Raw genomic sequence first — 17541 nt, forward strand, 5'->3', positions numbered from 1 at the left:
CAGTTTTCATGCAGTAAAGTAATTGTAAAACAGGAAGTTTCGGTACAATTTCATAAATGCAGACCAAATTTGTTTGTTCGTTCGACATGGTGGGATCTTTTTGTGTCTGTAAAATTAATTATGCGAGAAATAGCAGTAGAAACAACTTTAAGCGCAAATATTGATATGATAACCATCATATTGAAGTAAACTTGGGAGTCACGCGATGATATGGTGTGTGTGTGTGATCCTCCCACTACGACTCGGGAATCCATGTAGCGTATTAGACTACAGATTATTATTAATTTCACAGGGTAGTGAAAGTCCACGGTGATCTTGATCCTCCTTTTCCAACAAATATTGAGGGTCTTACTCTGATTGATACTTGACTGCCAGTTGACAAAAAATATTCAGGATTTTATCCATTATAATCTCATGCTGTTGGCAAGAGCACACGTACCAAGACCAGAGTAGGCACATTTGCTATTTAACACAAAATAATCCGTAGAGTTAAATGTGATGGAATCACAGATTTTTATTGGGTACATGAAAATGTAAGTGAAAAAGTAAAACAATGTGTGCATTATGTAATACGCACAACACACATTTTTCAAGTCGGTGGCGGAAGCACACCAATGGTTGGAAAATGCACTTATTTTGTGTGGATTATTTTACATTTTCGCATGAAAATCTGTCTCCAATTGGATGGAAACCTAGCTACTGAGATTTGTATTTTATCCCAATCCCTCCAGACACACAGAGAGTGGACAGGACATGGTCAGCCTGATTGTGTTATGTTTGAATCACTCAGATAGATTATGCCTTGTTCTTATACTGTGGCAAAATTAGTAGAAACCGTAACATTTTCTCTCAACCCCATGACAAAACATGTAGAATTGTAGCTTGCCCCCCCCCCCCCCTAACATTACTACCGCTGATGAAAATAATCTTAGGGAAACACTGCATTTCAACTGCTTCGAATTTAGTATAACTGCATTTTAGGTGCAGTTTGATTGCCATCTTAAGTGGCGGTCCAATTCACAAACGTTGCCCCTGGGCCCTCGATTTAGCTCGAGGAAGCTAGTGAAGAATTTAGACTGCATTCCAAACACTTAAAAAGACACACCAGTTTAATGCAAACTGTAGTCGTATCAAACTCCGGTGGCATCGAAGTGTCAAACGTAATCAACAGGGACTGCATTTTCGGCATGTAAGACATAATAACGCTAGTTTGCTAAAACACACACATATATATATATAGATGACATTAACTTTAGCGTTGGCAAATTGGAACGACGCTCAAATGGTCTTAGTCTCGTAGTGAGGAGCCTATACAACACACATAGCTAGCTTCATAAACATGTATTGGAATTCTGAAATGTATTGGAATAATTGACAAACTATACATCTAGCTTGCTAGCTATATGTGTAACTGTAGCTAGCTACATTAGCTTGCTAGGTACATTAATAGCTTGAGGTTGGTTGCTTATAAACCGAACTTCAAGATTTCTACCAAGGACGTTGCCTCTTCGACCATCACTCTCCCCCGCTTGGGCAAGGTACATTTGCGGTAGCTACACTCGTATGTGATGATGTAAAACTTCATTCAAGGGCTAAAGGTTTTGGACCGAGGGATGGCTAATTTGCGTTTGGACTGCAGCCAAGTCTTCATACATCGTCTGACTAGCTCCGGATTATTCCCCTAACTATCCGGCTCCCCAACCCTGCACTTTAGAGGATCCTACCCTATATACATAGACATGGAATCACTGGCCACTTTAATAATGGAACACTAGTCACTTTAATGTTTACATACTGCTTTAGTCATCTCATATGTATATACTGTATTATATTCTGCTGTATTTAGTCCATGCCCCCGACATTGCACGTCCTAGTATTTATTTTTCTTAATTCCATTATTTTACTTGTAGATGTGTGTATTTTTGTGAATTGTTAGATACTAACGTTACTGCACTGTTGGAGCCAGGAACACAAGCATTTCGCTACACTCGCAAAACATCTAAATATGTGCATGAGACCAATGAATTTTGATTTGAAAACACAGTCGAAATGCAATTACATCCAAGTCGCAGGTACATTCTTGCATTGACAGTTTCAATCTGGTTAGAGCTGGTTGGCAAGCACATGTCCCCCGAATAAGCATACCCACAAGCTTTGTCTGTCGTTACGTGTACGGTCGACATGTTCAACTTTGATTATATTTATACCCCAACCTTCTGTCTTCGTTGGAAGGCCACCTACCAAAAAGCGGGGAGTTTCAAATCTCCACATGGCGGCGTTCCGTACCACCTCAGCAGGCATGTTCTCCCTCCGTTTTGAATCATGTGACACGAAGACGCCGAGTCTGCGCAGAATGACCTGAACGTGCGTCCGCGGAGCTGTGACGTCTTTTTACAGCACGCATGATTCTTCCAGATGGGAGATGCGAGGTACTGTATATTATGCTTTCAATTGAGGAAAAGGAAGGGATTACACAAGGAATCGACGACCACCATCGCATATTTTGATCCATTAAAATGTGCAAAAGGTAATCCATGTGCTTAGTGAGGCACATGATCCCGTCGAGAAAGACTATGTTGATATTGCAAGCTCCAAGTCTTCTCTTTCTAGTCTGAGGATGTGGCCACCATGTTGACTTGGGAATCAGGCGCCATTGAATTCGATCGTGTTGTTGGCAAGGCTTACGTGCTTAGGCCTTGCAGGCCCAAGCCACGTTTTTAGTCGCCGCAGTGCATGGCATCGATGCCATTTTCAAAGAAGGATTTCTACTTCTAAGTAGAGGATAGAGGACATACTATTCGTGCCACAACTTGGTGTTGTCAACAAACACCACAATGTATGCGATTACGGTGCGCCGGTAATACAGTAGGATCATGTTTGTTTACCAGGGTTGTCTCGTATGGTAATGCAAAATGGCCGCCGTGAGTTCTTTGATTTCACGATATTATCGCTGTCTTTTAGAAATGGACACGCTCTGTGTCAGTAGCATACGTACACGGTAGTTATTCGAGATGTCCTATAAAACGTTTTCTCTATAACATTAGAAGGTTCAAGTACCCTACAGTAGACTGTTATTTCATAACATGACCCTGAAACGAATTATTCAAGTAAGTCGACGACATGTTTGTTAGTGTGTCCATTTTCGATCAAAACATCACATTTCCTGTGAACAATATGATTTTGTCTTATTTTTCAGGCCACGCGAGGGAGGCTAAATTATATTCAATAATAGCCTAGGCAGCCATGCTGGGCGCTGGACCTGCACTATGGTCTAGGATTCCTCGTACATAAAGCATCCTCCATTCATATATGCACTGTCTTAATAAAACACTATTTTCAAACACCATTTTAGGATTTTCGGACGTTCAGCTAAGGTTGTGCAACATAAGATGTCTGAAAATGGTGATGCATAATTGTGTTTTATTAAAGATGTACTTTGCCAACTAAACCTCCGACTTTGGGCTGGATGTGCCAGTGTAGGTCATGCATGCATAATCTATTAACCAAGTAACTGTTTTACCTCAATAAGCAATGACATCCATAGTTTGAATGCGACTGTTTTCTTGAAGCTGTACCATGCCATTTTCCCTACATTTCCCGCATTTGAGTGACTGCTAGTAAGAGGCCTACCCAGTGTTATCCAGTGAGGTACACAGCAGAGAGGGGGAGCCCTCAATGACGTGGTGCACATATCTGCATATGTGATGTGGTATGCAATTTTTGGGGACCACTTTTGTCTTGTGAGTTCAGAACTACTAGCTAAAAAGTATTTAAAAAAAGAGTATTTATGAAACAGAGATGGATAGCCGGGTACTTCTAGTGGCCAAAAGGCCGTTTTAGCATGGGCAGTGCCATTGATGGCTTCCACCATTTTAATGTATTCAACTGCTAGGGATCGGCTGCCTAGGCTACTTCAATAATAGGCCTACATATTTTTTATTTAACCAGTCAAGTCAGTTAATAAGAACAAATTTGTGTTTTCAATGACTGCCTAGGAACTGTGGATTAACTGTTCAGGGGCAGAACGACAGATTTGTACCTTGTCAGGGGGTTTGAACTTCCAACCTTCCGGTTACTAGTCCAACACCACTAGGCTACCCTGCCGCCCTATAACCAATCAATTTCCTTAGCTATCAGTAGTAAACTGGGAGTTTAATTAAATGCATGTTCATGTGTTATCGTTTTGATGATTAAATTACAAGACTGATCTCCAGTTCTTTTGATGTGCTTCTTTTTTTGTGTTTAACTTTATTGTTCATTATCTATTGATAGATTTTGGTATGTATTTATTCATAGTTGCATAATGTCCAAATATCTATGACTCATGCATTTTTATACTATGCTGTAATTTAGCTTAGTAGTCATCATTAGTAATTAATTTGTCGTATTTCCAAAGTAAGCAAATGTTTTGAGAAATGCGTGTAAAACTGTTATTTCTCAATGGTTAGAATTGTTTATTTTTTTGCCATTCTAATATTTTACCTAAATAGCCTCCACACCGTTAAAGGCCGATAGGGCTGGGCGATATCGCAAATTAATGTTTTTGCATGAGAATAAAGGTTTTTGTTATTTTTTGTTTTTATGAGCGTTCATGTCCACTTGTTCTCTTGTATTTTGGGTCTCATCTCCGTCCTAACAATGGGGGTCATTGTGCACAAGACGGGAAGGCATGCTCATAGAAATGCATTGGTCTTCTTTTTGACAGATTTTTAGCCGGAGTGAATCCTCTCGCATTGTTTCTATGTGTCTGGTTTACAAACACACCAAGCCCCTCCCCCTGCCGCTCACGCCAACAAAGTTGAAAGATCACATCTTCCTCTCTGGCAAGCGGTTTCACCTCGCTATTTGAGTTTTGGCATGCTGAGGTTCTGTATTGTAGTCTGTCAGCCATGTTAAGGGAACAACTCGGTGACAGGAGATGTTATGCATAACAAATGTGAAACTGTGTATTGTGTACACATTTGCATCACCGTTTCACATTTGTTATGCATAACATCCCCTTTCACGGTCCCTCTAACTGTCCTGAGTTGTTCCCTTAACATGTCTGACATAGATTACTATGCAGAACCTCAGCATGCCTCAACTACCCAAATTGCGTGCAGATCATACACTACTAAAACGAGAGTATCTACGAACATTGGTTCTGGAAAATTAATGTTCAGTTTATCGCGCACGGCATTGGTACTACGTACCGTTATCTGTATTTTAGTCAGTCTTATACTAGCTGTCTAGTCTGTGTTTTTATAAATGTGCAATAAGCATAAAACACAATTATATAAGGAATTGGCAACTCTGCATTCTGAGAAATAAGGTAGGCCACTTGATTTCAGCACCTGAAAATAGTGGACAGGCTAACATGCTTTTCAAATAGTTGGAGGCAGACAGAAGGGTGTGTTCATAACAATTAAACGGTTCAACCTTGTTAGCTAGCAAATAGATCCTATTTTGCTAAATTTGAAATGTAAAGATTAGCTGGCTAATCGCTAGCACGTGGGCTTGAGGTTGTTGAGACCTGTGTTCATTTTCTAAAGCCTTAATGCCTGCTACAATAAGTTAGTCATTATTAGTGAATGTGTATTATGCATTAGTCTAGTTAAATTTGTAACAAAAAAGGGCTTTTTCATAGACCTGAAAGCCAGATCAGTTATTGCAAAAAAGGAAGTTAAACAATTTTGATGAAATAATTATATTATTTGGTGGTTTTCTGGTCGTGGGAGGCTCATATTTATCCTAGGTATAACAATCCCTGGATTAATTGACGTGCACATATCTGTATATATGCGATGTAGTACACCATTTTTGGGGATCACTTTTGGCTCGTGGGTGCTACGTTCAGACCTGCTGGCTAAAAAGTATAAAAAAGTACCGGACTCTTTTTAGACGGTACCACAGAGACGGATAGAGTGGGACTTCTAGTGGCCAAAAGGCTGTTTTAGCATGGGCTGAGCCATTGAAGGCTTCCACCATTTTAATGTAGTCAACTGGGTGGGACTTCCAACTTCATTGGCTGATCCCTCGGTGATGTCGAACTGGGTCCAAGTCGTATATTTATCCTAGGTATAACTTCACAATCCCTGGATTCATTAGATTATTGCTGTCTGTACTGCAGTGTATTTTATCTTTAATTGTACAACAACACTTATTATTTAGAGAGAACATTTAAAAAATCTAGATATACAGTGCCTTCTGAAAGCATTCAGATCCCCTGACTTATTCCTTTATTTTGTTTGTTTACAGGCTTATTCTAAAATGTATTAAATTGTTTTCCCCTCATTAATCTACACACAATAACCCATAATGAGAAAGCAAAAACAGGTTTATATACATTTTTTGCTCATGGGGGAAATAAAATTGAAATGTGACATTTTCATAATTTTTCAGACCCTTTACTCAGTACTTTGTCGAAGTACCTCTTTGGCAGTGATTACACCCTCAAGTGTTCTTGGGTCGACTTGAGGCTGCAGATCCTCTCAAGCTCTGTCAGGTTGGATGGGGAGAATTGCTGCACAGTTATTTTAAGGTCTCTTCAGAAATGTTCGATCAAGTTCAGGCTCTGGCTGGGCCACTCAAGGTCATTGAGACTTTTCCCGAAGCAACTCCTGCATTGTCTTGGTTGTGTGCTTATGGTCATGTCCTGTAGGAAGGTGAGCATTCGCCCCAGTCTGAAGTCCTGAACTCTCTGGAGCAGGTTTTCATCAAGGATCTCTCTGTACTTTGCTCCGTTAATCTTTGCCCGCAATCCTGACTAGTCTCCCAGTCCCAGCCACTGAAAAATATCCCCACAGCATGATGCTGCCACCACCATGTTTCATGGTGCCAGGTTTCCTCCAGACGTGACGCTTGGCATTCAGACCAAAGAGTTCAATCTTGGTTTCATCAGACCAGAGAATCTTGTTTTAGGTGCCATTTGGCAAACTCCAAGTGGGCTGTGCCTTTTTACTGAGGAGTGGCTTCCGTCTGGCCACTCTACCATAAAGGCCTGATTGGTGGTGCAGAGATGATTGTCCTTCTGGAAGGTTCTCCCATCTCCACAGAGGAACTCTAGAGCTCTGTCAGAGTGACCATCGGGTTCTTGGTCACCTCCCTGACCAAGGCCCTTCTCCCATGACTACTCAGTTTGGCCGTGCGGTCAGCTTTAGAAAGAGTCTTGGTGGTTCAAAACTACTTCCATTTAAGAATGATAGAGGCCACTGTGTTCTTGCGGACCTTCAATGCTGCAGACATTTTTTTGGTACCCTTCCCCAGATCTGTGCTTTGACACAGTCCTGTCGCGGAGCTCTACGGACAGTTCCTTTAAACTCATGGCTATGTTTTTGCTCTGACATGCACTGTCAACTGTGGAACCTTTATATAGACAGATGTGCGTGCCTTTCTGAATTATGTCCAATAATTTAATTTACCAAAGATGGACTCCAATCAAGTTGTAGAAACTTGTCAAGGATGATCAATGGAAACAGGATGCACCTGAGCTCAATTTCGAGGCTCATTGCAAAGGGTTAGAGTACTTTTGTAAAAAAATATGTTTTTTATTTTTATTTGCAAACATTTCTAAACCTGTTTTTGCTTTGTCATTATGGGGTATTGTGTGTAGATTGCTGAGGATTTCAATTGTATTCAATCCATTTCCGAATAAGGTTGTAACGTAACATAAGGCACTGTACATCTTCCTTTCTGCCCTGGGGAATGTTATAGTTCCCTCTCAAAGCTTAAAGGGATACTTTGTGATTTTTGTCAATGAACCTGTTTATCAGGTGGACTCATAGATACCATTTGTATGTCTCTGCCTCCATTATGAAGGAAGTTTGAGGTAGTTTTGCCAGCCAGCTCTAACTAGCATTAGTGTAAGGACTGGATGTCTGATAACAGCTAGCATGCCAGAATACTCTAGAGATCTGTCAATGTAAGGTAGCAATATGAGGTGATTTGGCTAGCTAGAGAATTGGTAATAGCCCAGTAACTCATTTGCTAATTGTTTTCCTCTTTTATTTTTAATGTGGATTGGCCTTTTGATGTCAGATATTCATTATTATATCTTTATCATGTTAAATCGCTTTATTTTTGTTTTAGGATGCAGAATGAAGAAATGGACAGACAGATGTAAGAGGGCGTCCTGCCCTCGAAAAAGACCGTGACAAGTTCATGGCCGCCAACAAGAAGAAGAAAATAATGGTTCTTAATGAGGAGGGGGCAGCTGCGCCCATGGCACTGCACTCGACTGCCTCTCCCCCTGACCTAGATGGTGCCCTAAAAACAGGGCAGGCAAGTGGAGTTGTAGCCAATGAGGAAGCAAATATTGCCGCAACATCCACTCCAGGCTCTGCAATGGGTGTTGCTCTTACAATGAACTCCACTGTTGTTTCTAATAACCAACCAGAGAATTTACCAGCAGAGAGCACCCGCAGAGGTATCAAGGTGATGTTGGACAGCAACAACATGTGGAATGAGTTCTTCAGATGCAAAACCGAGATGATAGTAACCAAACAAGGCCGGAGAATGTTCCCTTATTGCCGCTTTCGCATCTCTGGTTTGGATCCCTTCCAGAAGTACAATCTGCTCATGGATATCAACCCAGCGGACAACAAACGTTACAAGTGGACTGGGCAAAATTGGAAAATGAGTGGAAAGGCAGAAGCCCATATGCTGAGACGGATCTTCATCCACCCAGACTCTCCATCTTCTGGGCACCAATGGATGCAGAACCCAGTTTCATTCTACAAGCTTAAGCTCACTGACAACACCATGGACCAGGAGGGTAATGTCATTTTGCACCCAATGCACCGGTACTTACCGCACCTCCATGTGGTCTCAGCTGAAATGCCTACGGAGGATATTCAGCTCAATGGGCATGACGTAATAACCTTCACCTTTCCCCAGACTGAGTTCTTTGCCGTAACAGCCTACCAGAACTTACGCATGTCTCAGTTTAAAGCAGACTTCAACCCTTTTGCAAGTGGACCCTCTTGGGCTCTAAAGCTGAAAACGAGTCCCTCCAATGATTTGAAGAAGAATGAAACCAGCTCTCCCAATGAACTCAAGCCTTTGAAAGGCTTGAATGGCCTGAAATATTTAATGGCTGCAAAACACAGCTCTAAAGACACTTCAGCAGTAGATAAAGGACTCCCCAGCGCGGATGCTCAAAATGTTACACCTGCAGGCAGTGAAACCAGATCTCCCAGTGAGCTCAAGCCTGTGAAAGGCCTCAGTGGCCTGAAGGCTTTGATGGCAAAACGCAACTCTAAAGACACTTCAGCAGTAGATCAAGGACTCTTCATTCCAAATGCTCAAAATGTCACCCTTACATTTGGTGACAAATCTGAGGTCAACAGCCATCGACCCAGCTCCATGCTGAAATCAAGTCCCTCCAATGAGATGAAGAAAACCCCCAGCAAATCTCCCAATGAGCTCAAGTCTGTGAAAAGCCTGAATAATCTTAAGTATTTGATGGGGAAACGCACTTCTAAAGATACTTTTGCAGCAGGTCAAGGACTTTTCTCTTCCGATACTCAACATGTTATGCTTGCAGAAAGTGACAAGTCCAGGGTCAAAATAAGTCCCTCAAATGAGTCAAAAAAAGACCACACCAGATCTAACAATGAACTCAAGCCTGTGAAAAGCCTGAATAACCTGAAGTCTTTGATGGCAAAACACAACTCTAAAGACACTTCCTCACTAGATCAAAGAGTCCTCAGCGCAGATACTCAAAATGTTTCACTTGCTGACAATGACAAGTCCTGGGTCAACTCTATTGGGCACAGCTACTGCACTCCAAAGTTGATATCAAGTCCCTCCAATGAGTTGAAAAAAGTAGAAACCACATCTCAGAAGGAATTCAACCCTCTTAGAAATAATCTGAGGTCTTTGATGGCAAAGCGCAACTTTAAAGACACTTCAGCGGTAGATCAAGGACTCCTCAGCTCTCATGCTCAAAATGTTACACTTGAAGAATCTGACAAGTCACGTGTTAATGATCATGCACCCAGCACTTGCAAGAAATCAAGTCCCTCCAAGATGAAGAAAGATGAAACCATATCCCCCAAGGTGCGCAAGCCAGTGAAAAATACCCGAAAGTCTTTGCGCGGAAAACGCAACTTCCTGAAGACTTCAGTAGCAGATCAAGGACTCACTACCCCCGATGCTCAAACTGCTACAGTTGCAGACAGTGAAAAGTCAGTCTGCAAGAAAGAGTCCACTGATCAAAGTTCCTGGTAAGTTCTCAAGTTCAGTAAGCTGCATGTTGGCTCTTTACTTTAAAATGCACTTCTAATCTTTTGCATTTATCTTTTGAACAGTACAAAAGGTCCTCCCCAAAGTGACTTCACTGAGCTGATTCGGGAGTGTCATCTGAAAATAAGAAGGTGCAATGTGGAGATAACCAATACAGCTTGCAATGTTGAGCAAACAGACACTAAGGGCATGGTTGCCAAAGGCGAAGTTGTGGAAGTAGCTGTGAATTACAATTTTTCCCAGATTCCTGACGTGTTGTCGAAAACTATTACAAAGGTGGGACTCCAGGATAATGGGAATACGATTGACAGTGAAAAGGACCACCTCTGTTCATCTCAGTCCCAGGAACCTGTGAAGACCCCTGTGTCTATCAATGACCATTCAGCAGATGAAGTTGAAAGCAGTCAAAAGGCTTCCCAAAGCTCCTCAGGGAGCTCTGAAGCAAAAAGGACAGGTTCTGATGAACAGCAGCAGGGGAAGGCTAAACCACACAAACGACCTCAACCTGTGCCTTTGCCCCTGCTTGCACTCTACCTTCAACAGTTGAAGTCGAAATCCAGACCTTTTAGGACCAAACCAAAATCTCCTTTGCCTTCGACTTCATCCCCATCTTCTGCTGTTCTAACTACTGACCCTACTTGCCCAGCCACTGACCCTACTGGTCCAGCAATGGTCCCCACTGGATATGCTGTTCTTCCAGCCAGTGATTCTGTAGTTCGAGCCACTGACCCCACTGGGCAAACCACAGACTATGCTGGTGTACCCACCGATATTTCACTCCCAAACACAGATTCTTTGGTTCCTGCCACAGACTCATTGTTACCAGAAGCTGACCCAGTATCACTTACTGCTGATCAGTCGTTACTTGTCGCTGAACCTACCTTATCCATTACACTATCATCCCCCACTCCACCCCTCATGTCGCCATTCACTGACCCATTGTTACCAGCCCCTGACTCATTAATACCAGCCCCTGCCTTGTCATCCCATGCCCAAGATCTGCCATCCCCTGTACCTGACACATTGAACCTACCGGCTGACCTATCATCACTTACCTCTGACCATCCCTCAAATGCCCCTGCGCTGTCATCAACAGCTAGTGTTGCCACTTTGATACCTGAGTGTACCCCATCGTTGTTATCCCATGGCCCTTCACTAGGTGGCTTTGAGCCATCATCACCTGCATCATTACCAGATCTTGAGCCCCCTTTACCTTCCCCTGTTCAATTGAAACTGGTCCCAGCCCCATCCGTACCTGTACCTACCTCGTCATTCCCAACCCTTGAACAATTACCGTCCCCAAACCTTTTTGTACTCTCCTCTGAACTTTCATCACATGCATCACTGTTAGCACTACCTGCCCCTGATCCTTTTTTAACAACACCCTTTATCCCATTGTTGCCTTCCGCTCACCTTAACCCATTACCCTTTGAGGCAGTCTCATTTTCATCTAACTCTCACCCTGGCTCACTTGCTCTGGACCCTGGCTTATCCTCACCTCCCCTGGACCACGCCTCATCATTTCAAGTCAATTATGAACCATTAACACGCCCTTCTACACCGTCTCCACTCCCATTCCAGTTATCTCCTTTTTCATCGTTAGGTCCCGACCCATTGTCACCAACCCCTTCACTTGCCGACCTCACTCACTTTTTCTCAATCTCTGATGAACTTGAGATGACTGAAGACTTTCCAAGCAGTGAGGCGGCTCCTGTCCTATGTCCTCATGTACCAACTTTAATTACCCCTAGTGTACCAGTTGGTTCTACTCTACCAGTTGGTTCTAGTCAGCCAACCCAGAGCATTAAACCCAAGAGATCTAAGAAGAGATCTAGAACAGGAGTGAAATCTGCCAAGAGTGATCCACTCCCAGTGATTGGGGGACCCACAGATGTCACCATGCAGCCCAACCTGGAGGAAGTTGAGGAGCAGCTGTTCGTCTCTTTCACCTCCAAGGTAACACATAGATTGTTAAATGTATTTCCATCTGTCAGCATTTTTGGTAACACTTTACTTGCATTCACATCACCTTTATGAAACTGTTTACAACCCCGTTGAGTGTTACAGGTCATTCATAACAACCTTCGTACCACAATTATACACAAGTGTTGTCCTAAGAACACATGTTTTTGGTTTATCTTGTCAGAGAGCAATATGTAAGTCTTAACATGACAATTACAATTGGTGCTTTGGCCAAAACTTGATCCAGGCCAGGTACACTCTTTACACCAGATCCACCTTCTCCCGGATATTTTCAAAGAAAAGTTTGTCATTAAATTGGATAATTCCAAGGGCTGTTTACCCAGTGGCATCCTGCCAAATTGAGAGATCACCAGAGAAGATGCACAACGCTCACTGTCACTAACTGTTGACCCTTTGCTACTCCAAACCTGTTATGTGAAAGGGGTTATGAATTCCTTATGTATACCCCCTTCAAGTAAAGTGTTACCGTTATTTCATGTTGTGCCACCTGTGTTTCCTCGGTTCTTGTTTACGAGGCAAGTAGATCTTTAAGAAGGAAATCCTTGCTTTGGTTATATTTGTTATAAAGTGAATAAAGGAAAGTTTTTAAAATTTGTTTTCAACAGTCCATACTTTATTTTAAAAAAATGCAATACAGTACAATATAATACAGCATACAATTTAATACAGCATATTATAAGCTGTACAATAAGACATAAGGGCTTATACGTGCTCATAACAAGTAACAAAGCATTCACTATATCTATTGGTTTCAAGTAAAGTGTCACATGTTTAATTATTTGCACACACTGTATATAGATGTTTCTATTGTGTTATTGACGACTTTTGTCAATCCCATGGTTAACTGTGTTGTTTTTGTGGCACTGCTTGGCTTTATCTTGTCCAGGTCGCAGTTGTAAATGATAACTTGATCTCAACTGGCCTACCTGGTTAAATAAAGGTGAAATAAAATGTAAAAAGTAAAGTGTTATAAATTACAGGAAGCACTTGAAGTCCACCTAGGAGAGCCTGCATTTTGTGAGACGACAACCGCACAACCCGAGAAAACCCCTGAGGCGAAAGAGAATGGTACAGAAAACAACAATTTGATCCATCAAGTTCCCAAGCTGCTGTTATGTGACATCTATTAAACTAATGTGTCTTTCAGTTGGAGGATCTGAAACCACAGAGGAAAGAATAGCTGCTTTCGAGAAGGTTCTTTTCGACGATCTGAAGGTTATGAAGCATCGGCAGGTCATTCATCCTGTGCTGCAAGAAGGTAACATCAAAATAAATGGCAGTGAATGACAAGAGTATTTACTATTTATTTTTCGACAACTTACTTGCACACTAGCATGGGTAATGTTCCCACTTTGCTTTTCATGACAGTGTTCCTGTCATCTTTAATGCTACTCATGATGGTAGAATGCTTTTTCATGATGCATAGTCTACGCTTGAAGATCGCTTACCTGTCATCTGTCTTCCTTGAAGTTGGACTGAAGATGAGCTTACTGGATCCCACTCTGGTCATCGACCTGCAATACTTAGGTGTCCGTCTACCTCTACCGCCACCCATGCTATGTTTAGGACCAAGCACTGCAGGATTGGCATCCCCAAGTTAGTAGTCGTTTGTTATTAGAGTTTCTGTTTTGGACAAATGGTTGAGAGTATTTGTTCAGTAACCGCTTTAGGGTTTTACGAGGAGAAGTTAATACATATTAAAAGGAGACATTGTTAATTGTGATACCCCCCCCCCCCCAGGTGGTTCAGTTCCCTTTGTTTCCAGGACGGGCAAGACAACAGACTTCACCCAAATCAAAGGCTGGAGAGATAAGATTGTCCCTTCAGACTCCTCAGCATCCTCCAAGCCTGACGGTATAATATTTACATAAGAATCCTTATTTTCTGATTCGATTAGCTACTCCTTTGTCGGAAATATTGAATGATGCTTTAATGGTGACAAAACAAGAAGAGGGGATACAGTTGAGACTGTTTATTCTTGACGTTTTAGCTCTGACCGGAGAATGTGAGTGGAGTTGAGCGGCTCCATGTCCTTTCCACACTCACAGGAGAAAAAAACCTCCCGCTCCAAATTTGCTCCCATTCATTAAAATCACAATTTAACCAACACCCATTTTTGTGACTACGTGGAACTACCAATTGGTTTTTAACTATTGAAACCAAACCATATGGATTTGAATGAAAAGTATTTGAATAAACATGAAAAGTTGAATGTAAGAAGCTAACATTCTTTTTTAAATAGGCTAGATGTCATATTAAACAGCATGTAACCACTCTAAATCAGTCAGGAGCCAGACAGGGACCCGAAGAAGGAATGTAAATTAATTATTAAGGCTATGTTATTACAATTATTTCAAGACTAACCTACAAAGAAATACATTGTGAAGCATTTGCGAGTGTGACACAATAGGCCGCTATGGACATAAAGTGCTCAGTATTTAAACAACATTTCGTTGTATTAAATCATTATAGTCTATAAATTGCGCATATAGACTGTGACTTACTTAGAATTAAATACAAATGAAATGAAACATGACTTATTAGTGCCTTTTGAATTAATTTTTAGAAACAAGTTTGACCAGTCTGTGGATTCAGGCTCATGTGATGGTGCCTGGACAGCCGGCTAGCAGCGGAGAATACCCTCTCCACACTTGCAGAGCCACTGGGGATGCTAAACACCCCTTTGGCCAGGCTGGGCAGAGATGCTGTTTTATTTTTTCTATAGGTATGCCTAAAGTTTTTTTAGGCAAAATAACCCAATCAAAACGGAAAGCTCATTGAACGTGTGAATATGCCAGGTCTAAGGGTCCAAAATCAATTATGGCCTATTGGATAGATAACGAAATGAACCAAATGTTTAAGAGATCTGATTTTAGTTGATCATGACTTTGCTACAGTGACACACTTAGTTATCTATCCACCTCGTTCCTTTCTTTTAGCATGTGCACGTAGTAATAAGTACACCATCATACTTTTGGGATAAGTGTCTTTACAGATTCCACAATGATTATTTTTATGTGGATGTTTGATGTAGCCAGCGTGTAACAACTTCCATATTATGTGCGTAGAACAATGGCATCCGGTCTGTAACCTAACAGTATAGCAGGTGACATCCAATCATTACAATTAAGTAGATAATCCCTCTCTCTTTGTAAGTTTCCTTGTTTTAGTACCTGTGTATTTTATCAGATTCTTTATGAAAATATTTAGAGAACTCCATGACGGTAGCTAAAGCAAGGGGCTTTTAGCAGCACACAAGTAGCCTACAAATGCATGCTGGGGCGGGCATGCTCGAGCTTGTGACGGGAGCGCCACTGGAGGGAAATTGGAGTGGGCGAGGCCGACTCTCCAGCCTTTGGGAATCTCGCTCCACGCTCCAGTCAAATTGGGCACTCTCCTTTTCTCGCTCTGTTCACATACTCTGGCTATGATGTCTTGAGAAAGGCCTTACATTAACCAGTATCTGCAATATCCCATCTTCTTGTTTTTACTCTAGTATGTAGCCCAATAGGCTTTAAAGATGGCCTGAGTTCAGATGTGGTCCCGAAGAACCTGTCGGCCTTCTGCAGTGACATGTTGGATGAGTATCTGGCTAACGAAGGCAAACTCATCGACGAGCGAGCTGCCAGTTTCACCCAGACCACCGTAGTCACCCCTGTGACCTACCAGCTGCCCACCAAGAGCACCAGCTACGTCCGAACCCTGGACAGTGTGCTGAAGAAACAGGCACCGACACCTTCTACCACCTTTGTCCCACCATCCAAAAAAAATAGACTGCCCCTCGCATCCAAAGGACCTAAAAAATCTGAGAAATCTGAAAAAAGGCAACAGAAACAACGCTCAAAGCAGAGCAGAACTAAACCAACTTCTGCGCCAACACCATTACAAATTGCGCCACCGCCATTGATGGATCACGCAGCCCCGGCCATCGCCCACGACGACACAATAAAAACTGTGAAAAGGACTAAGAGGAAGCCGAGGGTCAAGACTCCTCCACCAGCGCAAAACTCTGTTGTGTCGAGGCCAGAGGTAGAAGAGCCACCCCCCCCTGACCTGGCTCCTGTGGAGGGCGACTCAGAGCCAGAGTCTGCCGCTGCTGAGACCAAGGTTGTTGTTCCTGGGTTGACCAAGGCCTTTCTCAGACAGAGGGATCTGGAGGATGGGGTTGTCTGGGAGGGAAAGCATCAGACCTGTATCACAGAGGACAGGGCAACAGTCGCCCTCACCTCGCTCTTCACTTCAACGGTAAGATCAGTTACACCCATACACCATTACATCTGCTATTTGACTCATTTGTTGGGGTCTGACATGATGGAGCATAGACATTTTGGAGCACATTAATAGCTTCGATCTTATTTTGTGAGTGTTAAACCAGCTCTACAATGGTATCCCTGAGAAATTATCCATACTAGCACTTAATTGTCTGCATTTACTTTCCTCTTTTCTCTTCAGGGCTTTGTTTGTGAGAATCCTGCAGCTCCCATTAAGATTGTAAAGCGCAGTGCTCCTCCCTGCCTCAATGCGTTCTGCCGGCTGGGCTGTGTGTGTGCCAGCCTGGCACAGGACGGTCGTATTACCCACTGTGGAAAGATTGAGTGTATATTTGGCTGCAGCTGCCTCAGGCAGAAAGTGGTTGTGCTCAAAAACTTAAAAGGACCAGATTCCAGTGCGTCTGAAGAGGGCCAGTCCAAGAAGAGCAAGAAGAGAAAGCGGATGAGGATGGCATATAGTGAGTGTCCTCTAGTTAAAAAAACGACCGAGTTATGAAGATCTATGACTGGTTCAAATAAATAAAGTTGAAAAAATAGTTTCCATACAGAAACAACTTTTCTATACTACATTAGATGAAATACGTTGATGCACTAGTCACAAAATGTGTCCATCCTAATGTTGCAATTAAATTACATTTTGTATTAATTTCTGCTCATTTACCGGATTATTTTCTAACTTCAGCTCTGAGAGAGGCGGAGACAGTATCAGAACCAGCTCGGCGTGTGAGAACTTTGTGGAAGCACAACGATGGAGAGATGGACCCGGAGCCCCTCTTCGCCCCAACACCAGTCTGTCTTCCATGGCTTCCATTACAGGAAGAGTCTCCAGCAGTGGTGCGTCGTAGAAGGGAGTCTATCTATCCATAGGTGTTAGATACACCACTGTAAAAGTGGTATGTATATTCTTACCCCCCTGCCTTTTCTAAAGGTGTATTCTTTGCAGGTGAGAGCGGAGGAAGGGACCATGACATGTGCCAGAGTGCGTGTGTTTCAAAGCAAGAGCACAAACCGACCTGAGGACATTGACAACCACTGCAAACCAATAGACTCCTCACCAGGTAAG

General features: G+C 42.5%; 1 protein-coding gene across 4 annotated transcripts in view; it reads left to right on the forward strand.

The window, feature by feature from the left end:
• Window positions 1–2346: 2346 nt before the first annotated feature.
• mgaa (MAX dimerization protein MGA a) overlaps window positions 2347–17541 on the forward strand; it is a 35588-nt gene continuing 20393 nt past the window's right edge. For 2 of the 4 annotated variants that reach the window (XM_064927796.1, XM_064927800.1), the window contains exons 1-11: window positions 2359–2527; window positions 8068–10205; window positions 10290–12180; window positions 13188–13275; window positions 13355–13465; window positions 13678–13803; window positions 13948–14061; window positions 15704–16452; window positions 16660–16936; window positions 17161–17312; window positions 17422–17536. In XM_064927796.1, the coding sequence (XP_064783868.1) occupies window positions 8140–10205; window positions 10290–12180; window positions 13188–13275; window positions 13355–13465; window positions 13678–13803; window positions 13948–14061; window positions 15704–16452; window positions 16660–16936; window positions 17161–17312; window positions 17422–17536 (5689 nt within the window). In that variant the 5' untranslated portion in view covers window positions 2359–2527; window positions 8068–8139. Of the gene's footprint in view, window positions 2528–2547; window positions 3108–8067; window positions 10206–10289; window positions 12181–13187; window positions 13276–13354; window positions 13466–13677; window positions 13804–13947; window positions 14062–15703; window positions 16453–16659; window positions 16937–17160; window positions 17313–17421; window positions 17537–17541 lie in introns of those variants that run through there. The other 2 variants (XM_064927797.1, XM_064927799.1) reach the window with 2 other exon arrangements.

The sequence above is a fragment of the Oncorhynchus masou genome, chromosome 21 (assembly GCF_036934945.1).
Source record: "Oncorhynchus masou masou isolate Uvic2021 chromosome 21, UVic_Omas_1.1, whole genome shotgun sequence".
NCBI lineage: Eukaryota > Metazoa > Chordata > Actinopteri > Salmoniformes > Salmonidae > Oncorhynchus > Oncorhynchus masou.